Source organism: Prionailurus viverrinus, chromosome E1 (assembly GCF_022837055.1).
Source record: "Prionailurus viverrinus isolate Anna chromosome E1, UM_Priviv_1.0, whole genome shotgun sequence".
Classification (NCBI taxonomy): Eukaryota; Metazoa; Chordata; class Mammalia; order Carnivora; family Felidae; genus Prionailurus; species Prionailurus viverrinus.
In genome coordinates this window covers 41,840,526-41,866,384 of record NC_062574.1, presented here as the reverse complement: position 1 = coordinate 41,866,384, position 25,859 = coordinate 41,840,526, and the positions used below count along the sequence as shown (strand labels likewise).

Below are 25,859 nucleotides of genomic sequence, written 5' to 3'. Positions count from 1 at the left end.
GGTCCTGCAAAAGCAGACCTGAGTAGCTCTAAGAGACTGTATGGTCCGAAAAGCCTAAGAGATATACTGCCTGGCTCTTCAGGGGAAAAGTTTGCTGAAACCTGCTTCATCACCTGCTTTTTTGTCCACGGGCTTTATATTTTACTGAAAGAAGAAGTCCAGAAACTATACATCATCATGGATGTCTTCCCAGAAAACGTCTCCCAATTAACCTCATTATATCACCCAGTCTGTCTCTTTCTTCTTTTGCAATTAGCTACCCATTTTACCTGTTTACTTGTTCATTGTCTACCTTCCCCGGTCGCCTATGACCTTTGGGGACAGAGAAGTTTTCTACTCTACTAGCTGTTGTTGTATTCCCTTAACTCTTGATTTATGGTAAGCTTCCCAAATCATCTGCAGAGTACGTGAATAAATAAAGTGATAAAGTACCAGCCCTCTGAACTGATGCTTAGTTTCTGTGCTAGGCTCTGCTGGGGGTTGATGTATGGTGGCTTCAACTTTATCGTGGCCACTTTGATGGCTCTTATTGTAACATCCGCCCAAGTCGTCGTCCAAACTGGCTTCGTGGTGATCTTCACTCTCTTTCTCCTCTATGGCCTGTCTTTGGTGAGTTGGTGAATTTAATCTCTCTTCTTCTCTTTGAGTCATGTCCCTCTGATTCTGATCACACTTGTTTCTGTTCACAGTATTTGAATCTTTGCATGGGACAGTGTCTGGGGAGGCGGGGGGAGGCGGGAAGGAAGAATGGATATCACATACTTTTGTATTATGAATTTTTTTTTTATTATGCTGGTGATGATTCTCAGAGAATTACATACTACCTGAACTTTTTCTCTCCTCTCAGATAACGTTAGCTTTCCTGATGAGCGTGTTGATAAAGAAACCTTTCCTTACGGGTTTGGTTGTCTTTCTCCTCACTGTCTTTTGGGGGAGTCTGGGATTCACTGCATTGTACAGAGATCTTCCTGCATTTTTGGAATGGACCTTATGTCTTCTTAGCCCTTTCGCTTTCACTGTTGGGATGGCCCAGGTAAGAATTAATGTAGCTATTTCATTTTTTTTGTTTTTTACAAACATTAAAACAATTCTCTCTGAGGAATTCATGCTACGTGTTCTAAGCATCAAAATTTCCATCCACTTCCAGATACATCTAAGAAATGGGACAGGTTTTATTTTTCTCTCTCAGCATAAGTGGCTTGGTGTTAAGTCGCTAAATATAGACTGATCCTGTATTATGGATGTGGTCCAGCTTGTACTTTTCATGGGCTGTCCCAGTGAACATTTAACTGACTTAATGCTCAGGAAACATGACCTTTAATATTATCGCAAGTATTTGACAACCAGGAATTCAGTAGAAATAAATTTTTCTTTCTAATTGGCCTGATGTATACGAAACTGAACCTCTTCTCAGCAAATCTGATTCCAGGTGTGACGTCATAACCGTAAAATGCTACGTGTATCTCACGATAATAAGAAAAACTTTCTCCTGTCTTCTGCCCAACTACTGACGTGCTTTTCGCTCCTCCGTGTTTCTATTTTCAGACGGTATCCCCTGTCTAGAACGCCTCCTTTGTCCACATCCTACACCTGAAGGAATTCTATAGGCAGCCAGCCTCTCCTTTGAGTTTTTACTTCTCAGAGGACTTGTCTACTTCTGCCCATGGAGCTCTAAGCCTTTAGTACCTCCTTTCACTGACTTCCCAAATCGCTTTTTAGTTAGATGGTTTCATTGCTATGTCTTCCAATAGATTAGAGCTCTGTAAAGACAGGAACTATGTTTATCTTTTCAATCCCAGTGTTTAGCAGAAACAAGACAAAAATAACTCTTAATACTCTATTTCCCCTTTTAAAATTCAATGGGTGTATCTTTCTTCCAGCTTATACATTTGGACTATGACGTGAATTCTAACGTCCATTTGGATTCTTCAGACAACCCGTACCTAATAATAGCGACTCTATTCATGCTGCTTTTTGATGCTCTTCTCTATTTGGCCTTGACATTGTATTTTGACAAAATTTTGCCCAGTAAGTAGTAACATAATTGTAATTCAATGCAATTTCACTCAGTGCGTTTCTTTAAAATATCTCTCTACCACATGTCGGATATCAATTATCCAGCATCGCTTTCAAAATTTCTAAAATGAGCCCAGAGGTATTCCGCGCTTTGTTTAGAGAATTGCTTTCTAAGATCTTGTTCTACCACAACACTTTAGATTTTTTTTTTCTAAAAAGAGAGATTCGTGGGATGCCTGGGTGGCTCAGTCGGTTAAGCCTCCGACTCCTGATTTCAGCTCAGGTCATGATCTCATAGTTTGCGAAATCGATCTCTATGTGGGGCTCTGTGCTCAGCATGGAGCCTGTTTAAAATTACCTCAATTTTCTCTCTCCCCCTGCGCCTCTGCCCTACTCATGTGCTCACTTGCTCTCTCTCTCTCAAATAAAAACAAAATAAAAATAAAAAGAGATGCTTATAAGAAATTAAGGATAATTATACTCTTAGTGCTTGTATCAGAGCAAGATGGAAAAGCTAGTGCTTGATACTGGGTTTAAGGGTGTCTAAGTGCTTCCCAAAGCAGCTGCCTTGATAAGCTGTCCCACGGCAACTCATCCTTAAAGCGGTGACTGATCCGATATGCAATTGCCTCCTGTTCGCGCAGGTGAATACGGACATCGACGTTCTCCTTGGTTTTTCCTGAAATCCTCTTTTTGGTTTCTACACCAGAGGGCTGATCATGTGGCCCTTGAGAACGAAACAGATTCAGACTCTTCACCACCTAATGACTCGTTTGAGCCAGTGTCTCCAGAATTCCAGGGAAAAGAAGCCATCAGGTAATAAACACATTACGTAAAAGTGCACATGGAAAACAGGTCAGGGAACAGAGACCTAGGAGGAAAAACACAGATGTGACGGATTTTCCCAGGGGCCTCTTTGGGTCCACCATGCATGCATCCGGGCTGCTGTACTTACAAAAGGCCACACTCATTGTCAAAAGCAACGTTGTCACCATTTACATTTACTGCTATCTTATGCAGAACGACAAATATCAGTGAATAAATAACCTTCATGTTTCCATTTTGCTTTTTGCTTTTTTTTGCTCTTCGTTGTGCTGTTCTCTCTCTTTCTGTGCTTCCTCGCCTTATAACAGACACCGTCATTGTGTCCCTTGTTATGCTTATCTCCTTTTTCTCTGACACACTTGGTGTCTCCCTTCCTTGCTTCCTGATTTATAAGATGAAAAGGAAGAGGCAGATGATGCAGAAAAGGGGAGTCAGGCATCCAGAGACATGGGAAGAAAACCCAAGTTAGGGAACTCACAGCACGAACGTCCTCCCTTCTGAGATGATGTCCGTGTTTTATTCAATGCTGCTTGCTGTATTTCCAAACAACTAGAAATCCCTCAATTCCCCGGGTCTCTGCCCCAAATTTGCTCACCGTGCCATTTGCTGGTGTCTCCTCAGTAAATCCTTTCCGGCCACCTGGGCCTGTGTGAGGCAAAGAGCCCCCAGATTTTCTCACAGCCCCAAAGACTTGATTTCTCAATCCTCTATCTACTTCTACCATGTCCTTAAGACATTCTCCTCTTTCTTCCAGAATAAGAAATCTTAAAAAAGAATATAGAAAAGGAAACCACGAAAAAGTAGAGGCCTTGAAAGGTAAGACACTAACCTCATATTTGACAAGGCTGTTTGATCTGGTGACCACGCCTCACCGTTGCATTGTCTTCGTGGGGATACAAAATACTGCTACTCTCCTCCATTGGAACACATCATGTTTCCTTCCAAGCAAGTTAAAAACCGTATAACAATTTTAGGGGTGCCTGGGTGGCTCGGTCAGTGAAGCGTCCGACCTCAGCTCAGGTCACGATCTCGCGATTTGTGAGTTCGAGCCCCGCGTCGGGCTCTGTGCTGACAGCTCAGAGCCTGGAGCCTGCTTCGGATTCTGTGTCTCCCCCTCTCTTTCTGCCCCTCCCCTGCTTGTACCCTGTCTCTGTCTCTCCAAAATAAGTCAATAAACATTTAAAAAAATATATAACAGTTTTAGAAAGTCAAGGTGTGCCATAGATACCTTAGGGGTTTGAAAGATGTATGACTATGTCATGATACGCTTTACTTTCAACTCATCCCCTCCCTAGTCCTAGTATATGATCTTTATTTTTTTTTCAATTTTTTGAACATTTATTTATTTTTGAGAGAGACAGAGTCCGAATAGGGGAGAGGCAGAAAGAGGGAGACAGAGGATCTGAAGCAGGCTCTGCACTATAAGCACAGAGCCTGATGTGGGGCTTGAACCCATGACCATGAGATGACAACCTGAGCCAAAGTCAAGAGTCAGCCGCTTAACCAACTGAGCCATCCAGGCACCCCTAAATGATCTTTATTGTCAGCCCATTTTTAATGACAAAAGTGCTCTTCTCCAAAAAATCGTTAATCACGTAATAATACGCCATGACAATGCTACAGCTGTAAAATGTGTATCATAGGAGATAGCATTTTATTTTATTTTTATTGTTTCTTATTTATTTTTTGAGACAGAGACAGAGAGAGCACGAGCTGGGGAGGGGCAGGGAAAGAGGGAGACACAGAATCCAAAGCAGGCTCCAGGCCCTGAGCTGTCAGCACAGAGCCCGACGTGGGGCTCGAACTCATGAACCACGAGACCATGACCTGAGCTGAAGTCAGACGCTTAACCGACTGAGCCACCCAGGTGCCCCAGGAGATGCCATTTTAAAAGGAAGAATTTGGGGATGAATTTTATTTTGAATACTGCTAGCCAAATATGCACATGCTATAAGAAATTATAAAAATTTTGGAGAATGTAAGGTTAATATGTAGCTCTGAGTGGGATTTTTTTTTTTTTTTTTTTGTAATAATGCCAGGTCTGGTATTTGACATATACGAAGGCCAGATCACTGCCCTCCTTGGTCACAGTGGAGCCGGGAAAACGACCCTGTTGAATATGCTCAGTGGACTGTCGGCCCCAACGTCAGGTGAGACACAATTATGGGCAAGAACGTGGGCAAACGAATGAACTGTGCATTTCATTAGCTAATTTGTTTTGCTGGTTCATTTCAATAGTTCGTAGTTTCATTAACTACTCGTCACACTCGGGTACTTAAGAGAAAAGTTTTACAGGTTTTTTCAAGTTATTCTTTTAATAAATGTATGCCCTATTTATTAGGAAAATCTTTGTGGTGTAAATATTTCAAGATAAGAAGCTTTATATTTACTAATTGGCATTCCGACTGGTTCAAGTGAATTTTGAGCGTTACATTTTTAGTCAACAGGGTAGTCCTTATAGGGAAATCTGCATATAAGACTCTAGCGAGGGGCGCCTGGGTGGCTCCGTCAGTTAAGCATCCGACTCTTGATTTCGGCTCAGGTCATGATCCCAGAGCCATGACATGGAGCCCATGATGTCATCAGGCTCTGTGCTGAGCGTGGAGACTGCTTCAGATTCTTTCTCCCTCCACCCCCACCCCCCAAAAATAAATAGAAGATTCTAGTGATTGTTTTCCACTTGTTTTTCACTTTAAAATATCTTAAATGAACGTGTTGTCCTGATGCTAACCGTCAAGTGTTATCCTCACGCTAACCGTCAACCTTTCTACTTCTAGGTTCAGTCACCATCTATAATCACAGCCTTTCGGAAATGGCAGACTCAGAAACCATCAGCAAGCTCACTGGAGTCTGTCCACAAACCAACGTACAATTTGGCTTCCTCACCGTGAGAGAAAATCTCAGGCTTTTTGCCAAAATAAAAGGGATTCAACCACATGAAGTGGAACAAGAGGTAGAGGGACATATTCGATGTTACACAGCCATGAACATGAAATTGTTTATCTAGAAAACTCTAGATGTATACGTGCTATTTCTACACAGTTCATCATATAAACTGCAAAAGGCCCTTAGCAACGAACAGCAAAACGATAGTGGTGTTTTTTTGTTTTGGTTTTTTTTTTTTTTTTTTTTTGCTGCTGTTTTGTTTTAATTTTTATTTATTTTTGAGAGAGAGAGAGAGAACCCGAGCAGGGGTCAGGGAGAGAGAGAGGGAGACACAGAATCCAAAGCAGGCTCCAGGCTCTGAACTGTCCGCCCTGAGCCTGACGTGGGGCTCGGGCTCAGAACCGCGAGATCATGACCTGAGCTGAAGTCAGACACTTAACCAACTGAGCCACCCAGGCACCCCAATAGTGTTTTAAAACAAACATGTTCGGTTTTAAACTAAACATCCTTTTTTTCTTTCCTTCTTTCTTTTTCTCTTTCTTTCTTTATTTCATTCTTTCCTTCTTTCCTTCTTTCTTTCCTTCTTTCTTTTCTTTCTTTCTTTCCTTCCTTTCATCCTTTCTTCCTTCCTTCCTCCTTTCCTTCCTTCTTTCTTTCCTTCTTTCTTCTTTCTTTCCTTCCTTCCTTCCTTCTTTTTCTTTCCTTCTTTCTTTCTTTCTTTCTTTTTCTTTCCTTCTTTCTTTCTTTTTTTTCTTTCTTTCTCTCTTTCTTTTTTTCTTCTTTCTTTCTTTCTTTCTTTCTTTCCTTCCTTCCTTCCTTCCTTCTTTTTCTTCTTTCTTTCCTTCTTTCTCTTTCTTTCTTTCCTTCTTTCTCTTTCTTTCTTTCTTTGTTTCATTTCTTCCTTCCTTCTTTATTACCTTTCTTTCTTTCTTTCTTTCTTTCTTTCTCTCTCATTAGGTACAACAAGTTTTAAGGGACTTGGAGATGGAAAACATTCAAGACATTCTTGCTCAAAATTTAAGTGGTGGACAAAAAAGGAAACTAACTTTTGGGATTGCCATTTTAGGAAACCCTCAGGTAAGTGGGGCCAAAACTACTGGTGAATGAGATTGAGGAGTCTGGAACTATTGTATTCAATTGGACTGAATTTGCAAATGGTAAATGCAAGAGAACTGTTCAAATGGAAAATCACGGGCTAAGGTATTTCTCCCAAATACATTTACACGTCTATTCTTTTTTTAAAAATGTTGTCTGAAGGGGGAAAATGATTTACATTTCTCTATGGTGCAGGTTTTACTATTGGACGAGCCAACTGCTGGATCAGATCCTTTGTCAAGGCACCGCGTATGGAACCTTCTAAAAGAGAGGAAATCTGATAGAGTCATTCTCTTCAGTACCCAGTTTATGGATGAGGCTGACATCCTGGCTGGTAATTCTTTTTTTTTTTTTTTTTTTTAGATTCCCCATATAAGTGAGATCATATGGTGTTTTTCTTTTTCTGTCTCTGACTTATTTCACTTAGCCTAATGCCCTCAAGTTCCATTCATGTCATTTCATGGTGGTTCTTGGTTTTCTTTCATGTATCTTAGTGAGAAATTAGGGAGGATGTGCACAGTACGTGTAGATAAATTCCAACACAACTGCCTTGCGTGTGACTGTCATGAACCAAGACAGGAGACTTGCTGTCACCCTTCTGAGCATCTACATCTCCATGCACCTTGTCCCATAGATGGATTCTGATCCTGTTGCAAAATAACTCATCGGTTGTAAATATGTAGCATGCTCTTAAAAATATCTTCTGTTTTATTCAGTAGGAATGTCAGGTGGCTTGAAACAGAGCCTCTCATCATGTGATAACTTTTCTAGAGAGATTAGAGAATAAACTAATGTGTCATTTTAGTTACTGGAGGATGAAGAAACTGGCTTACATATGACTAGAATTAGAATGCAAGTATCTGAGTGGATCATGCTCCTAAAATACACTATTTATGGATGGATCTGTTCTTTGATAAACAATGAGAGAATTACCTTGTAATGCAATTTCTTGTTTTTATTTTCTGCTTAGACAGGAAGGTATTTATATCCAACGGGAGGCTGAAGTGTGCAGGCTCTTCCCTGTTCCTGAAGAAAAAATGGGGCATCGGCTACCATTTAAGGTACAGCCTGTGTTGTTGGGGACACGTTGGAACGTGTCGGGGACAGGAGATCTCAGTATCGGTAGGTTAGAAAAGGCTACAAAATTATGAAGACCATTTCAAGAGAGCCGTGTTAGAATGACCCCACAACAGACCTTTCTTAGCAAGAATGAAGCAACAGGTAGGATCGTAGACACGGATATAAGGATGAGTGAGCTAAGTTTAAACAAAATTTTTGGAAATTGTTTTCACAACATATCACTTGCAAAGAGAAATTTAGTGACATTCCAGGCCTTCCTGATCATTTTTCCAATGCTTATTTTTGTTCACTGTGACAATCTCAGTAGTCTCCTCTCTGTTCTCCTTGACTTCATCTTCCCCCTCATTCATTTCTATCTCCTTCTCTTCCTGATAATAATTAGTATGCTTATTTAGTAATGTCTATCACTTGGCTGTATTCTGCATTCTTGCTAAGATAATTTATGTATGAAATATTCATATAATCATATTTAATCCCTCAGATAACTGTAAGAAGATGGTATTATTAGCCTCTGACATGTCAGAGAGTTTTAATAACCTGCCCAGTCTCACATCATTTATAAGTGGCAGAATCTTTGGACCAAGATTCTAGGTGTGGCGTGAATCTCTTCCTATACTTCCCACTAAAAAAATTAATATTTCTTAAAACATAATTTAAATCACTTCATCCTCAGTGGTTAAATGTGGTTAAATTTCGTCCATTATTTAGTCTGAGTGTTTAACCTGTTCAAATCTATCATTCCATCATGATTGCTTAGTATGATCCAACGGAATCAGTACTTTCCAACTAAAATGAACCACTTGTGGGGCACCTGGATGGCTCAGTCAGCTAAGTGTCCAACTCTTGATCTCAGCTCAAGTCTTGATCTCGAGGTTGTGAGTTCAAGCCCCGCATTGGGCTCCGTGCTGGGCACGAAGCCTACTTAAAAAAAATAATAAAATAAAATGAATCACTCGCTGTTTTCTAAGTATGTTCCATGGTTTTGTTGTCTTCTCTCCGCTTAAAGTGGGATGTCTGTTTGACATGTCCTCCTGTGACCCATTTTAACCAAGTTCACATCTTATCCATTCTTTTATTTATTTACTTAGAGAGAGAGAGAGAGCACTTACAGGAGGAGCAGAGTGAGGGAGAGAAAGAATCCCAAGCAGGCTCTGCATTGTCAGCATAAGGAGCCCGATGCAGGGCCTGAACTCATGAACTACGAGATCATGACCTAAGCCCAAATGGAGTTGGATGCTTAACCGACTGAGCCACCCAGGTGCCCCCCAATCTTGAAGGTCTTTTCTGAATATTTTCTCCTTAATAAGTATTCTCTTTTCTGGAACCCTGAAAACACTATTTTGAATTGTTGCCTTAGACAATTTACTTAACTTCTATTATCCTCAGTAATTTCATTGATGTAATAGTGGTAATAATACCCACATTGCAATTAAGGCTAAAAATATTGAATGAATGAATACTTGACAAGGTGCCAAGTGCTTAACTGACTTAGCTCAACTTCCCTCACTCACTTCTTCTATAATTTGGTGCTTTATATTACTGTTATGTTCCAAACTCCTCTAGGGAACGTACTGTATTCTTTCTGTTTGGGATCCTGGATAGCATATCACATAAGGGCCTTGTAAACACAGAATAGTTTTAATTAAAATGGATTTTTCAGGTTTATGTCATCAAAGTCAACTGTGATGCCTTCACCATTCGATAGCCTCAGGAAATTTCAATGGGTGTGACTAAAAATGGTGTTTCTAAAATCCAATGATGGGGCACCTGGGTGGCTTAGTCCCATAAGCATCTGACTTCAGCTTGGGTCATGATCTCAAGGTTCATGGGTTCGAGCCCCATGTCGGGTTCTGTGCTGACAGCTCAGAGCCTGGAGCCTGCTTTGGATTCTGTGTCTCTCTCTGGCCTTCCCTCACTCGCACTGTTTCTCTCTCTCTCTCTCTCTCAAAAATAAATAAAACATTAAAAAAAATTTTAATATGTAAAATCCAATGATTCATGAAGAACTTTATATGTTCTCCCCACAAAGGCAAATCACCTTTGACTTGAGTAAGTTTTGGACCAAAAAAAAAAAAAAAAATTAGATAACATCTATTGAGGGTTTACTTGGTGCAAGGTTTGGTATGATCACACGCATGCTTTATTTTATTCTGTCTTTCGAGATTCTTTGAGAACTGACTATTGGAAAACTGAATGGAATTTTGATGGAAATTTGGAAACTCGATGCTGGAAGACATTAAGCCTGGGTTCTGGAATGTATATCAGTGGGACATAGGACCATGTTCTCAATGACTGTACCATACCCCCTCTGTCTTTGTTTTCAACATGTTCGTGGTTTTTGCAAAACCCTTTTATTGCAAAGGGAAAATTCAAAACTGAGCTTGTGGATAGATGGAGACCAAATCAGGCATTTCTTCCACTTCACCCCCGCCGACATCTAGCTGATACATCTCTTGCCTCCAAATAATAACCCTTGAGTTATTATCCCTACACCAGTGCCTCTAGATTATACAGTTTGGACTATATCATTGTGGACTCTATCTGGACTACATATTTTTAAGTCTTGCTTATTCCATGATCCTAGCTACGTGTATATTTTTGTCTCATAAATATTAAGGAAGTGACAAACATACTACAATTGTTTGTAGAGATGGTGGTGGATAAAAATGGCTTTAACACACTCTTTTTAAACGTCAGTTTGCACCTGAATGAAATGTGCGATCCGGACAGGATAACATCACTTGTTAAGCAGCACATCCCTGAGGCCAAATTAACAGCACAGAGTGAAGAAAAGCTCGTATATATTTTGCCCTTGGAAAGGACAAACAAATTTCCAGGTAACAGAACGTAGACACCACGAAATGGTTTTTAATGATGTTACTAACAATAACAGCGGCATTAAGAATGATGGCTGCCATCTTTATGCTTGCTAAGTGCATGGAACTGTGCATTAATCATTTAATATCCCCCAAAGTCCCTGCTAATATTAGCCCCGATATCTCCAGAATACTTATTAGTAAACTGAGCCCAAAGATACTCAATATGTTTCAAGTGGAAACATGTGCAATTAAGGGGTGCAGGAGAACATCAAGGTAAAATTAAGAATATTCAGGACATTTGTTTCAGGAATGAATGAGAGAGTGTGGTCTGGACAAGGAGAGGTCTGTGAAAAGAGGGCAGAGTACTGAACGGGGACTAAGGGAATAGCATGCCAAATGCAGATAGATGGTTTTATGATCAACATCGTGACATAATGTTATAATCTCAGTAACTGAATAGTAATGACGATCCACCTGTGTGTTGCCAAACATTCTAAATTCACCACTTTGAGGCAAGTACAAAAGTCCGGAAGCTCATTGCTGTTCCCACTTTTCTACCTGGTCTCCCAATATGCTTTCATTTGCCAAGAGTTTTGAGGTAGATTGCATTTTTTTTTAAGTGTAACCACGAATATGTGTGTACTTGGGCTTCAAGGAATTTGCCAACTTTTAATGGAGGATACTGGCTCCATTGGTACCTGCTTGAATCAATATGCCTGCATTAATAATCATGGCTAATATAGAAATATAGCATCAGACAGTGGAGTGCAGTGGTTGAGAGCTGGAATTCTAGAGCCAGACTGGGGAGATTCAAATCGCAGCAAGGCTGTTCCTAGCTCTGTTATCCTGGACAGGTTATATCACTCTTCTGTACCTCAGTTTCCTTATTTGTAAAAAAGGGATAACGATAGTATGAGCTTTGTAGTTCCTCAGTTATGAGGATTAAATTATTAATATACTTAAATCGATGATTAAAATATTAAATATAAACACAGCACCTGGAAAAACACCTGACATGGAACAGCATCTAAGTTCACAGCATCTAAGACAGCTTCAGCTGTAGGAGGTGCTACCAAGAAAGACACGGAAGGAAACAATGCTGCCACAGATGACCATAGGGGAAGGGAAGGAAAAATAAGATGAAAACAGAGAAGGAGGCAAACCATAAGAGACTCTTAAATACAGAGAACAAACTGAGGGTTGATGGCGGTAGGGGGTGGAGGGATGGCGTATACGGGAGATGGGCATTGAGGAGGGCACTTGTTGGGATGAGCAGTTGGTGTTATATATGTAAGTGATGAATCATGGGAATCCAGTCCTGACGCCAAGATTACACTGTATGTTAGTTAACCTGAGAATAAATTTAAATAAATAAATAAATAAAATGACACGCCAGCATTTCCTGATGCATGCTCATTTCAAATATATTGAGAAAAGATGAAATGTATTTATCTTAGAATCAGTGAAGTAACTGTACTCTTGGACGCATGCACCACGTCTTGGATACACGTATGCTTGTGAAAACAGAAATCTTTATGAAACCCACGAACCCAAGCGTTCCATGATTATGTTTTAAATGAATTTCAAAGGAGGGGTGCACAATTTAGAAAAAGGCTGAAAAAGAACCAACCCTTAGAACTCATTGGAAATCATGACTACATCTGTATTTTTTATTTATCTAACACACCTTTAAGATAGAAAACTTTCATTTCTCCCAATATTTGAATTATCATTTATTCTACTTCCAACCTTCCTGAACTACCCAAAAATTATTCCCAGTATCTTTAAAAAAAAAAAAGTAACCTTCAAAATCCCTAAAAAGACCTACCTTCTTTGAGAACCCTGTGTAATCTTCATATCATGGTCAGACGCTGGAAAAGAGAGAGAGAGAGTGAATGCAAACTTATATACATTGTTTTCCCTTTAATTTATATATATTTTTAAACTAAGGATGATTGCATAGCACCTAATTATTTCTATAAACATTAGTTCTTTTGCATGTGTTATTAAACTGCCTACCAGTTATTCCTAACAGCATTCTTCTCTCAGCTTTGGGGATAATATTCCTGAATTAATGGGGTTTTAAGATTGAACATTTCCTGCCTTAGTTCAGGCTGTTGTAACACATACCATAGACTGGGTGGCTTACAAACAACAGACACTTATTTTTCAGAGCTCTGTAGGCTGGGAGGTGTCAGATTTGGGTTCCAGTACAGTCGGGTTCAATGAGATACCTCTTGGGGGTTGCAAAGTACTGACTTCACCTTGTATTCCCACATGGCAGGGAGCAGGGAGGGGAAGCCAGCTTTCTTGTGACTCTTTCGAAGGCACTAATCTCATTGATGATTATACACCTCCTAATACCATCACACTGGAGGGTAGGGTTTCACCACATGGATCTGTGGGAGGGACACAAGCATTCAGTCCATTTATTAAACTCCCCATAATCAAACAGAATTAATTTTTTTAAAAAAGAGAGTAAACAAAACATAATATTTTTTTAAAGAACACTGCATATGTAGTTTTCTAATGAAACACAGATGTTTACAATTTTATACTCAAGACTCAGAAACATATTGTAGTTTAGGTTATTTTAGAAATAAGGGAATGTCTGTACCATAGCTTTGTTTCTTATGAATGCTGTTGGCCTATCACACGTTTTCTATTGTTGAAGAATACAGCTATTACCAATCTCATTTCACATTATGTTCTTTTGATGTATTTTTGTGCTTACTTTTAGATCTTTACAGGGATCTTGATAGATGCTCTAATCAGGGCATTGAGGATTATGGTGTTTCCATGACAACGTTGAATGAGGTATTCTTGAAATTAGAAGGGAAATCAGCTGTTGGTGAATCAGGTAAAAAAGCGAAACAAAAAGAAGCTTTAATTTTATCTTTCTGTAGACTACCCTATCTTGAAAATACACTTTGAATGATGAGGTTATATGCTTTTGGAGCTGCTCTGATTCAGTCTGGTCTTGGGTAAACTTAAAGCAGAGAAGAGAGGTATCTCTTCTGTCTCCTTCTTCCCTTTTCTCTCCATGCTGGCCCCCATTCTTGAGTTCCTGATTTTGTACCACATGTCTTACTAAGGGTATAGCATGTTGACAGTTACTTTTCTCGTATCAATTTGAGGATATTATTCCAACGTCTTCAGGTTCCATCGTTGCTGTTGAAAGGTTTGCTGTCAGAATAATTGTCATTCCTTGGAAAGTCGTCTCTACTTAATCTAAGGCAATTCCTTATTTCTGGTTTATGTGTCATCCTACTTGGCGTACTCTTTACTAGCTTCTTTTATTTTGTTTCATTTTCTATGTTTTAATTGATTGAGCGGGTTTTTAAAATCACCTCTTTCTCGGGGACCCTTGGCGGGGCTCAGTCGGTGAAGCCTCAGACTCTTGATTTCAGCTCAGGTCACGATCTCATGGATATGAGATCAAGCCCTGTGTGGGCTCCAGGCTGACAGCGTGGAGCCTGCTTGGGATTCTCTCTCTCTCCCTCTCTCTCTGCCCCTCCTCTCCTCCCATATGTATGCTCTCTCTCCTCCCACATGCATGCTCTCTCTCTCTCTCTCAAAATAAATAAACTTAAAAAAAAAAATCAGGACGCCTGGGTGGCTCAGTCAGTTAAACATCTGACTTTAGACTTCAGCTGAGGTCATGATCTCACGGTTCATGTGTTCGAGCTCTGCTATGAGCTCAGAACCCACTTGGGATTCTCTGTCTCCCTCTCTCTCTGCCCCCTACTCTCTCTCTGGCAAAATAAATAAATAAACTTAAAAAAAACACCTCTTTTTCCCTCTTATCCACTTTTGAAGTTATATACTTATGGTTATACTTAACTTTTAATAGACATAGATTATTGCTTTCTACAAGTCTAGAGTAGATCAGTTGCTCTAGGCTTGTCTTCCAAAAGAGGTCACTTTGGTTTTTAATTTTCAATCATGACTACTAAAAAAAGTATTGTCTCTACCAATTTCGTATTTTGGGGCTGGGGGGTGGTGACTGGAGAGGGTTCTATATATACCAGCTTTTCCACCTCAGTCAGAAATACTAAATAGCTTATCTTTTTGCAATGAGTAGATTTTTCTAGGCTAAATATGGATTTCTTTTCATTGATTTCCTTAGAATGAACGAAGTCCTTTAAAACTGTAGACACAAAGCTTTTTTAAAAGAAAATACAAGGGGTGCCTGGGTAGCTCAGTTAAGCATCCGACTTCAGCTTAGGTCATGATCTCACTGTTCGTGAGTTTGAGCCCCATGTCCGGCTTTGTGCTGACAGCTCAGAGCCTGGAGCCTGCTTTCGATTCTGTGTCTCCCTCTCTCTCTGTTCCTCCCCCACTCCCATTCTGTCTCTCCCTCAAAAATAAATAAAGATTACAAAAAGAATTTTTTTTTAATAAAATACAAGATTTCTTTTATTATGTCATTAGTTTTTCTTCTTGTATTATACCTTATTTATTTACTTACTTATTTTCTTTGTTTCCTTTAATAGTTGCTCTAGGGGTGCCTGGGTATCTCAGTCCATTAAGCGTGGGGCTTTGGCTCAGGGTACGATCTCGCAGTTCGTGAGTTCAAGCCCCATGTCAGGCTCTGTGCTGACAGTTCAGAGCCTGGAGCCTGCTTCAGATTCTGTGTCCCCCCCTCTCTCTCTCTGCCTCTCCTTTACTCACACTCTGTGTCTCTTTCTCTCTCTCAAAAGTAAATAAACATTTTAAAAAATTTTTAAGTTGCTCTAGAAATGCCATGAATTAGGTTATTCACATCTTTGCCCAAGATTTCTACTCTGACACCATTTGGTGAAAAGATACGGTCATAGAAACACATAAGTAAAGCGCATCTAAGCTGACGCAGCATAAATTCCTGATTTTGTGTTTTATAGACACTGGAATTTGGGGAGAGTTACAAAGTCCTGGGACAAAAGACACCGGGAGCCTTGTTGAGCTAGAGCAAGCATTGCCCTCCTTTAACGAGACAAAGAAATTAATCAGTGGCGTGGCTCTCTGGAGGCAGCAGCTCTGTGCCATAGCAAAAGTTCGCCTCCTGAAGTTAAAGAGTGAAAAAAAAACTCTGTTGACCATGTGAGTACCTGAGGGTTTCAGATATGTTTGGTCCGTGCTCTGAGCCCTTGCTTACGGTCTTTCACAACACAGAAAGTGATTTCTAATTGCTTTGGTGGGTATGTAATTAAACCAGGTTAACCGCTTAGGGGTTTCTGTTAATTTCACACAGAACCTGCTCTCCCCAAAGGGTTGAAATAGTGTTTCAGAAGCATGGCAGCTAGCACGTAGGTCCCATCCCCCAGACTTGCCTCTTGACCCAAGGAGCCCTGTGCCAGCCTGTGTCTTCGCCCCAGCTTCATGCTGCTGTCTGGAACCCGCTTGATTTCCCTATAGCTTCAGGCTCTTCGCTGAGTAACACGTCCTTGCAAAAACCCTACTCTCCAGGAAGGACTCATTCAGAGAAAAAAACATTTGTTAGCGCCTCTGTCTAACACGCTATGTTTGCATATCTGCTACACTTATCAAAATAAATCAGGCGTGAGATTTGGCTCTGGGGGGGTGATTAGACGTACACTAAAAACCACGCTACAAGATTAGGCAATATCGGTAAGCAGAGTGTTCAGTATGAGAAAGATTATGCTCCAATATGAGCATCGGAAAAGAACAATTTTCTACGGGGGAGAAATTGAATTCGGTGTAGGAAAACGTAACGGTTAGTTAAGGAAAGAAAGAAGGATGGAAATTCAGGCAGAGGGGGCAGTACTGAGTCTGGAGCCACCTGAAAGGTCCAAAGGTCGATTGGTATCGAGTTAAGTGAATTACAACATAAAGTACACGGAAAAGTAAAAATAACTTTGATGCTATATTACATACAGCTGAAGAGCTGGGCTTTGTGAATAATGAGGAAATACCGACATTTTAGTTTTTATTTGGAAAGGTGATTGACATCATTAGCAGAGATTGCCAGGAAACCTAATTGGGCAACAGCACAAAATGGTTTGGAAATAGAAGACTCTGGAGACAAGAAAAACAGTCATTGAGGACAATATTGAAAGAGGTCAGGAAGGAGATAATTAAGGTCCAGACTCGAAAAGGGGAAGAGAAAATGTTTCTAGGCATGTAATAATGACGATACGATAGACATTTTCTTTCTTTCTTTTTTTTTTTTTTACGATAGACATTTTCAACCATTCAGAAAAGGGACTTTACCAGAGACAAATGAGCGGAAAATGATTGGTCCTTGGAACTTGGGTTTATGAGAAAATGTTGTAATTGGGAACAGGAGGGGGAAAAAGTTCAGAGTGTAGTGATACGCCTGGGAGTTGGTGATTTGCCAGCAACGGTGGTCCAGAAAAGGGAGAAACGCAAGAGGGAAACAGAGGGAAGAAATGGAAACTGGAGAGAGATTTAAGAGTCCTACTCAGCCAGGGGTGCCTGGGTGACTCAGTCACTTGAATGGCAAACTTTGGCTCGGGTTGTGATCTCACGGTTCTTGAGTTCGAGCTCCCCATGGAAGTCTTCGCCGTCAACGAGCCCACTTCAGATCCTCTGTCCCCCTCTCTCTGCCCCTCCTCCTCTTGAGGTCTCTCTCAAAAATAAATAAGAGTCCTACTCAGCCAACATCATGAGCTTGAATGACATTTCCAAAAGCGGGGGAGGCTGGGGGGAGGCATTTAGAGAGAGAGAAAGACCAAGCATAAATATGTAGAAGCCATTTCATTTTAGAAAGAAGAAACGGGAAGGAGGTGGGAAGCATGATGCATTTGTTTGGTTAGTGTCTATAATGTATTTCTATTATCATACCCAGTATCTACTCAAACTGAAAAGTCTACAAAAGTCGCTATAGGTGAATTTTTTTCTTCTGCGTTCTCCTCCATGTAGATTGTTGCTTTTTGGCATCAGCTTTTGCCCTCAGCTTTTGGAACATCTATTCTATGAGTTATATCAAAAGAGTTATTCTTGGGGACTGGCTCCGAATATGTACTTCCTCTCCCCGGGACAACCACCCCAAGTTCCTCTGACCCCCCTACTGGTCATCAATAAAACAGGTAAACATGGGGCTCAAATGTAACTTTTCCGCGTCGCTCCTGTTGAAGGATTCCCCGGGCAGCATAAACCATGAGGGGAAAAATAAAGTCTTGTATGTTTTAGAAAACACATATGAGGCCAAACAAGAAATTCATTTAAAAAGTGAAAAACTTGGGGCGCCTGGGTGGCGCAGTCGGTTAAGCGTCCGACATCAGCCAGGTCACGATCTCGCGGTGCATGAGTTCGAGCCCCGCGTCGGGCTCTGGGCTGATGGCTCGGAGCCTGGAGCCTGTTTCCGATTCTGTGTCTCCCTCTCTCTCTGCCCCTCCCCCGTTCATGCTCTGTCTCTCTCTGTCCCAAAAACAAATAAACGTTGAAAAAAAAAAATTTTTTTTTTAAATAAATAAATAAAAAGTGAAAAACTCAAGACTGGGGAGTTTCTTTTAGAAACACGTTTTGCGAGGTTACTTAAATCCTAAAGTGTATAGGGGCGCCTGGGTGGCGCAGTCGGTTAAGCGTCCGACTTCAGCCAGGTCACGATCTCGCGGTCCGTGAGTTCGAGCCCCACGTCAGGCTCTGGGCTGATGGCTCAGAGCCTGGAGCCTGTTTCTGACTCTGTGTCTCCCTCTCTCTCTGCCCCTCCCCCGTTCATGCTCTGTCTCTCTCTGTCCCAAAAATAAATAAACGTTGAAAAAAAAATTAAAAAAAAAAAAAATCCTAAAGTATATCACATCAAGCAACAAAAAGGGTGGTCGGTAGGTCACTGACTGATCTTTGAAGTCTTTCCATAACATGTTTTAAGTGTTATGCATTCTTGGGGTCTGGGGGAAAAAATCTGCTCTAAATTTCTAAGAACACAGAGGATCTTTAAGGATTATGATGTTAATTTTGATTAGTATTTCTACATGAACAGAAATTCTATGTCAAGAGCTAGACTCTAGGTAATCTTGTCATACTTTCGATATGAGAATGGATTTGGGTATCACAACATCAATTCTGCCTTTCTAAGGAAATCCTTAGATGGTCATCATGGTAGGCTTTGGGTGACACCATTTAGTTTAGTCTTGTTTTGTGTTTTTTTTTTTTTAAATATTACTTGACCATTGTTTGACTTCACTTTTGCTTCGTTTGATTTTTACCTTCATGGTAGGGTCGAGCATTGATAACTTTGTACGTTCACTGAGGCAACAGAACATAGCTTTGGAAGTGGATGCCTTTGGAACTAGAAATGGCCCGAACGAGCCATCATACAATGGTGCTATCACTGTGTCAGGTGACGACAAGGTATGTTGGGCTCTGATCTCACCAAAGATGGGGGATGAATGCCATCGGAATAACACCTAACAACTGACATACAAGGCCGATTTAACACAAACAGGTGGGATATCTCTTATTTTTAGAGGAGAAGCTGTACTATAATTATTTACACAGCAACATATAATGAAATGCTATTTGATTTCATTCTTTATTAAATTGTATGCACTATTATTAATAATGAGTTTAAATCTTACCTACTGTGCTCCATTTGAATCAGTAATTTAAATTGTATTCTCAATTGGATTTCAACTCAAATGTCATTTTGATGAATCCTCTAATAATAAGTCTGATTAATATCTATTATGAACTTCAGTTTTGTTACCAAAAAGAAATCAGTTCTCAATTTTTTACAGTAGGCTTTTGTATATTTTTATGGGAAAAAAGCTCAAGTCTTACCTGCTGAACTCTACACAAATGGGTCAAATCTTCAGATAAGTATTTATGCTCAACTATCTGATATTAAAAAAAAAAATGCCTTAGTTTCCTGCAACTTGTGGGTCATGAATCAGCATCAGTGGATCACTTAAGAGCTGGTTAGAAATGCAGACTCTGAGACCCCACTCCACACCTACTGGGTATCTGCACATTAATAAAATCTGCAGAGGATTAGTATGCTCATTAAAGTTTGAGAAGGACCGCCTTATTTGGCAATATTTAAGATTGGTGTATTTCATATAAAAATTGAACTTCCTATGGGGCGCCTGGGTGGCTCAGTCAGTTAAGCGTCCGACTTCAGCTCAGGTCATGATCTCACCGTTTGTGAGTTGAAGCCCCACATTGGGCTCTGTGCTGACAGTTCAGAGCCTGGAGCCTGCTTCGGATTCTGCGTCTCCCTCTCTCTCTGTCCCTCCCCTGCTTGTGCTCTCTCTCTCTCTCTCAAAACTAAATAACCATTAAAAAAAATTTTTTTTAGTTGAAATTTCTGGCTTCTCTTGAAAAATCCCTTCATGTGCTAATTCTGGCAATCTGCATTTGGAATTGCGAAACAGTTGCCCAGTTTAGACTTGGACTTCATTCGTCTGTTACTCTTTCTCCACACGACTTCACTTATGTGTATTATCTGCCTAGACCCCATGGGAGTTTGGGGAGAGATCCTTGTAGTAAACAAATGAGAAAAGACGAAAAGACAATGTTATATGTATAAATCACGGCACGTAAGTCTCACAAAGCTTGCCCATTGGCAACTTGTCAGAGTTAATTTTCAGAAATAATTTCCATGCCAATAATAAAGTTAAAAATTACCTTCAGGGTGCCTGGCTGGCTCAGTCAGTTAAGTGTCAGACTTTGGCTCAGGTCGTGATCTCAGAGCCCATGAATTTGAGCCCCGCATAAGGCTCTCTGCTGTCAATACAAAGCCTGCTTCGGATCCTCTGTCCCCCTCTCTCTCTGTCTGCCCCTCTTCCATTCACTCTCCCTGTCTCTCTCAAAATAAATAACAAATAAACTTAAAAACATATTTAGTAGAAATTACCTCCGATCAAACTAGTCCTTAGTACGTCTTAATCAAGTTAGTTACCAGTGTGCTCAGAAAAACAATTTTTAAAAAATGGCATTCTTAATATCAATAAACATTGCTTAAAGTAATTAGATAAGATGCGAGTCACATAATTTATTTATGATTGCAAAACTGCATGCCCAATAATAATTTACTTTTTTTTTTTTTGCCGGATTTTAAAAAAATGTGTGTATATTTTTGAGAGAGAGAGTGTGTGTGCATACAAGTGGGGGAGGGGAAGAGAGAGGGGAACAGAGGACCCAAAGCGGACCCCCCCTCCCCCCTCACTGATAGCAGAGAACCCGATGTTGGGCTCGAACTCATGAACTGAAAGATCGTGACCCGAGCTGAAGTTGGATGCTCAACTGACTGAGCGACCCAGGCGCCCCTCATATATTCTTTCTATCTAGGGGAGAAGTAATTATATTATGTATATGTATATATATGTCCTATGTTTTTTTTAAAGATAGATACAGATACAGATGTAACTTTTTTTAACCTTATGTTTTCCCCCAGTTTTATTAAGATATGCTTGATATACAGCACTGTATCAGTTTAAGGTATACAGCATAATGGCTTGACTGACATACTCGGTGAAATGATTTCAAAATGTCATTTTAAAAGAGATTTTACGTGCGACGTTGCCACCGCAGGATCCGTAGTTGTGAAAACCTACACTTTCGTTACGATAACCACCTGCCTTCTACCTCCAAGTATTCACACGTTCGTAGTTTATAAAATGAATGTGTCGCATTTGGAAAGAAAGCCTAATGTTAAAGACACGCTGTCCTGTGGACTTTTATGGTGACGTTGCTAAAAATCACCGGAGGGATTTTGTGTTGGGAGAGTTTAGGCATCAACAGCCACCTGGCTGATGCCGTGGCCAGTAGAGAGCAAAGATGCCCCTCGTGGTATATCAGGAATTAATCAGATAATATGAGGAATGGAGACATTAATCACTTCCGGCGCCTTGGCTTTCTCGTGTTGTCAATACGTCAAATGATTTTCTACCATATCCCTTCGTTAAATTTTGTGTTTGCTTCCTGAGGACTTAGAATGCATGTTTGTTATATTGTAGGGTCACAGATTCTCGATAGCATGTAACACCAAAAGGCTGAACTGCTTTCCTGTCCTCATGGATATCATCAGCAATGGGCTCCTTGGGATTTTTAATTCTTCAGAGCGTATTCAGACCGACAGAAGTACTTATTTTGAAGTAAGTATAATATTATCTCATTTACCTTGAGCCCTAAGAAGTTTTCAAGAAGACCCTTGAAATGCTGACATAATATGTTTGTTTGTTTGTCTGTTTTTATAATGTTTATTTATTGATTTTCAGAGGGAGGGAGAGAGAGAGAGAGAGAGAGAGAGAGCACGAGCAGGGGTGGGGCAGAGGAGAGAGAGAGACAGAGAGAGAGAGAGAAAATCCCAAGCAGGCTCTCAGCTGTCAGCACAGGGAACGCAATCTCACAATCTGAGATCATGACGTGAGCCAAAATCAGAGTCAGATGCTTAACCAACTGAGCCACCCACGTGCCCAAATATCATGTTAATTTTTGTGAATTTGTCCTTGAATACGTGTATGTTTTAAATTTTTTTTTTTTAGTGTTTTAGTTACTCTTGAGAGAGAGAGTGTGCACACACGTGCACAAGCAGGGGAGGGGCAGAGAGAGAGGGAGACACAGAATCTGAAGCAGGCTCCAGACTCCGAGCTGACAGCACAGAGCCCAATGCAGGGCTCGAACTCACGAACTGTGAGACCATGACCTGAGCCAAAGTCGGACGCTTAACTGACTGAGCCACCCAGGCACCTGAATGCATGTACGTTTTAAATACGTATAGTTTACGTTTCTGCGTTCGTGCATACACACACATATATGCAGACACACACTATCTAGCAATGATTATGTAACATTGCAACCTGAATTGGGTGGCTTAGAGTCAATGGAACAGCAGAAAATATAATTAATTGGGAGAAGGAAATGACGGCCTCTCCTCTTAGATCTGTCACCACCTGTCACATCTGTGGTAATGGGACTTCATTGAAACAGCCAGTCTTAAAGGCCAGACTCTGTGGACTTTGTAACAACTCGACTTCCATAGGCTTTGGGTCAGCAATCCACAGAAAAATACAGATAAAAATTTCATCACAAGTTTTCTTGAGAAGTAAATAAGGCAATGCAAGCAGCAGGTTCAGTTGACCGAGTTATTGTAAAGACCAATAATAAGCATGTAAACATAGAAAACCACAGGCACTCAGTAAATTGTGCTTATTAACACAACTACTCTTAATATTATTTTTCTGGGGGCGCCTGGGTGGCGCAGTCGGTTAAGCGTCCGACTTCAGCCGGGTCACGATCTCGCGGTCCATGAGTTCGAGCCCCGCGTCGGGCTCTGGGCTGATGGCTCAGAGCCTGGAGCCTGTTTCCGATTCTGTGTCTCCCTCTCTCTCTGCCCCTCGCCCGTTCATGCTCTGTCTCTCTCTGTCCCAAAAATAAATTAAAAAAAAAATTATTTTTCTGGGGAGTGCACCAAGTTTCCATTAAAGAACGTTCAGCTTTGACTAGATCAGAGGCCAGGCCAAATTAAAACTAGGAGCAGTTCTTGTGTAAAATATAATCTCCTTGGGGGCGCCTGGTGGCTCAGTCAGTTAAGCGTCCAGCTCTTGATTTCAGCTCAGGTCAGGATCTCACAGTTGGTGAGTTCGAGCCCCACATCAGGCTCTGCACCGTCACCATGGGGATTCTCTCTCTCCCTCTCTCTTTGCTTCTCCCCTGCTTGTGCATGCTCTCTCTCTCTCTCTCAAAATAAATAAATAAACTTATAAAGAATAAATAAAAATTTAAAAAAATAAAATATAATTTTCCAGGTCTGCTGACATCCTGAGTCAGAATCTCCACAGTGGGGGAGGGTGTGCGGATCTAATACCCCGCCATGTTGAATTTCCCTTCACCTTCTTGATATGATACCTTGGGAATACTCTGTAGTTTCCAGGTCACTCTTTATTATTAAGAACGATCCCAGTGCTGTCCAAAGCTTCAATGTCCTTTCCAATTCAAACACCACGGGGTCACTTTGTTGACCTAATGGATGCGGACTGGCGTGGGTGAGCTGCGGTGGACTTTGGCGTTTATTTTCCCCTTTTATCGCTTAACATCTTGGAGTAGAAAGGAGAGAGTTGATCCTGCTCTGGACGCCCTGCCCCACGCCCTCTTTCTGCTCCCTTCTGAGTAAAATCTTGCTGGCGCTGGAAGCCACGAGGAAGGATGGAGAGATTAAGACAGAAAGAAATGGTGCCGTGGAGACATCGCTTCCTTCTCTAGCTGCATTTGCCACTGGTAGTTTCTACCTATGTTGTCACCACAGCCTTGGTGACCTGTGTGATTGTCTCCGGTAGTGCTTGGCTTTGACCCCCGTCCCTTCTGTAGATGAAGATGCGCTCGATGTTGCCGAGCAGAATTTCCCTTTGGCCGCTGCCGAGATGTCCTCACTGCCAAGCTCTCTCCAGTTTCCCTTGTTCATTGTTTGATGTGCCCATCATGCGGGTAGTTTAACAACTTCCGCCCCTGCTGTAACCTGTGCGTCTTCAGAAAGAGTTCTAAGGACTGTTGAGTGCCTCTTGCACGCTGTTGGAAAGCTATAGAGATTTGGGGTGTGATGAGGGCTGCCCCACGTTCCTCATAAGCACTTTATGGCATCACTTTCTCCAACCACATCACAAGCGTCTTTCCTCCTGAAATCTCTTGAGCAGAAACAACTGTCTCCCTGTTCACAGGATGTCATAGACTTTGGGTCTAGAATTTCTTGTCTTGCTAGACAAGAAAGCGGGATGCAGGGTTAAAATATGAGAGCTGGCTAATGTCCAGGAGAAGACAAGATCCCCGATTAAGGGGCCTTGCTTCATTTTTATTAGGATCATGTTTACAAACATGGTGATGGACGGGCACAAAGAGACAATAAATCTGTGAACACTAACTGGTGGGTGTGAGGGAAAGGGGGTTTGGAAGATACACGGTGTTAGGGGTTTGGGTCAATACAAGACAAAATCCTGCCGCCGGGCAGATGGTTGTTAACAGCAGAGAGGAGGCGCCATGTCTGTTTATCTTAGCCAGCCTAGGGGATAAGACAGATAAAGCAGGTGACCTCAGGGTCAACAAGGTACCTTTCTTTTGCTAATTAGCTCTGGGCAGCTTCACCAGGCAGAGCCAATAGCCCTATTCACCTGTTTACCTGATTTGGTCCTTCCTTCCAGTGAAAGCAGCTTTCTGCTATGGTACTAAATTGCGGGGTGTATCCGTCCAGAATCCCTAATCTTCTTTGCCTCATGTACCCTTGCATTGGGGTCTTTGCCCCGCCCTCTCGATACCTATTTACTTAATCTTGTTTACCCAAACTTGGGTGTGAGCATCCTGTGGCTTTGTAATTCTTTATGCCTTGTGAACCCATCCACGTGGGGCTCAGAGAATTGCTAAACTTATTCCCCACAACAGGAGGCTCCAAGTTAACCTCAGATACTTAGAACATTTACCGTGTGATTTACATGTAGTATCATATTTCGATGTCCCAATAAGACTTTTACGATGGACAGTGTTATCATTATTATATTACACATCTAAGGAAACTGCCACATAAAGAAGTGATGATATGTGTCCTTGGCTATTATGTTTGAAGAGGCTAGTGAATAATCTGGATAGCCAAGAGTAGAGCCCTCCCAGGAATGAACAGACAACCCGCCCTGAGTTCCTGCCTTTACAAAGATGTCTTAACTACAAAGTAGTTAAGCCCAGCTGACCTCGAGTTCATGGTTGATAAATTCTCTTTGGACATCCCCTGCTGATTTCCCCACCCAGCTTCTAGCATTCTCCTACAGTTCTGCAAGCCCATCCCCCCTTGGATCTAAAGCACAGAGCTCGACGTTCCCAAGCGTTCTTAACCAGCCACTCCTGCATGTCCTCAACTGACCAAATGACCCAGTGACGTCCGGTGTCCCTGGGGGTCCCTCCAGGCTGAGCCCCTACAAAACTCTGACTTTGGTGGGGTAGGATCTAACATGGACATAGCATGTCGTTTACAAACCAAGTTGTGAGGAAGGAGGCTGGCTGTTTAGACTAATTGCGATTTTTCCATTCCCAAAGATCTCCCAGATCTGGAAAATCTACAAGGGTGACCACAGGGAAAGATATGAAATGGGTCCTTGGTGTCTTCTCTACCGTGTCCGGGGCTGAATCTCTGCATAAGCATCTTGGGCAGTTTTTATGTGCTCAGAACGGCACTGAGGTTTAGGAGGGGCTAAG

The 25,859-nt window shown here is 41.3% G+C and overlaps 1 protein-coding gene across 4 annotated transcripts in view; it reads left to right on the top strand.

Annotated features, from left to right (window-relative positions):
* The window catches only part of LOC125152033 (ATP-binding cassette sub-family A member 9), a 63,996-nt gene that overhangs the window by 15,502 nt on the left and 22,635 nt on the right, over window positions 1-25,859 (top strand). For 3 of the 4 annotated variants that reach the window (XM_047833716.1, XM_047833714.1, XM_047833717.1), the window contains 16 exons: window positions 468-609; window positions 848-1,033; window positions 1,881-2,028; window positions 2,661-2,832; window positions 3,596-3,657; window positions 4,881-4,991; window positions 5,619-5,794; window positions 6,685-6,804; window positions 7,018-7,156; window positions 7,793-7,883; window positions 10,600-10,739; window positions 13,462-13,581; window positions 15,605-15,803; window positions 17,607-17,773; window positions 18,904-19,037; window positions 21,644-21,781. In XM_047833716.1, the coding sequence (XP_047689672.1) occupies window positions 468-609; window positions 848-1,033; window positions 1,881-2,028; window positions 2,661-2,832; window positions 3,596-3,657; window positions 4,881-4,991; window positions 5,619-5,794; window positions 6,685-6,804; window positions 7,018-7,156; window positions 7,793-7,883; window positions 10,600-10,739; window positions 13,462-13,581; window positions 15,605-15,803; window positions 17,607-17,773; window positions 18,904-19,037; window positions 21,644-21,781 (2,245 nt within the window). The remainder of the gene's footprint in view (window positions 1-467; window positions 610-847; window positions 1,034-1,880; window positions 2,029-2,660; window positions 2,833-3,595; window positions 3,658-4,880; window positions 4,992-5,618; window positions 5,795-6,684; window positions 6,805-7,017; window positions 7,157-7,792; window positions 7,884-10,599; window positions 10,740-13,461; window positions 13,582-15,604; window positions 15,804-17,606; window positions 17,774-18,903; window positions 19,038-21,643; window positions 21,782-25,859) is intronic. The other variant, XM_047833715.1, reaches the window with a different exon arrangement.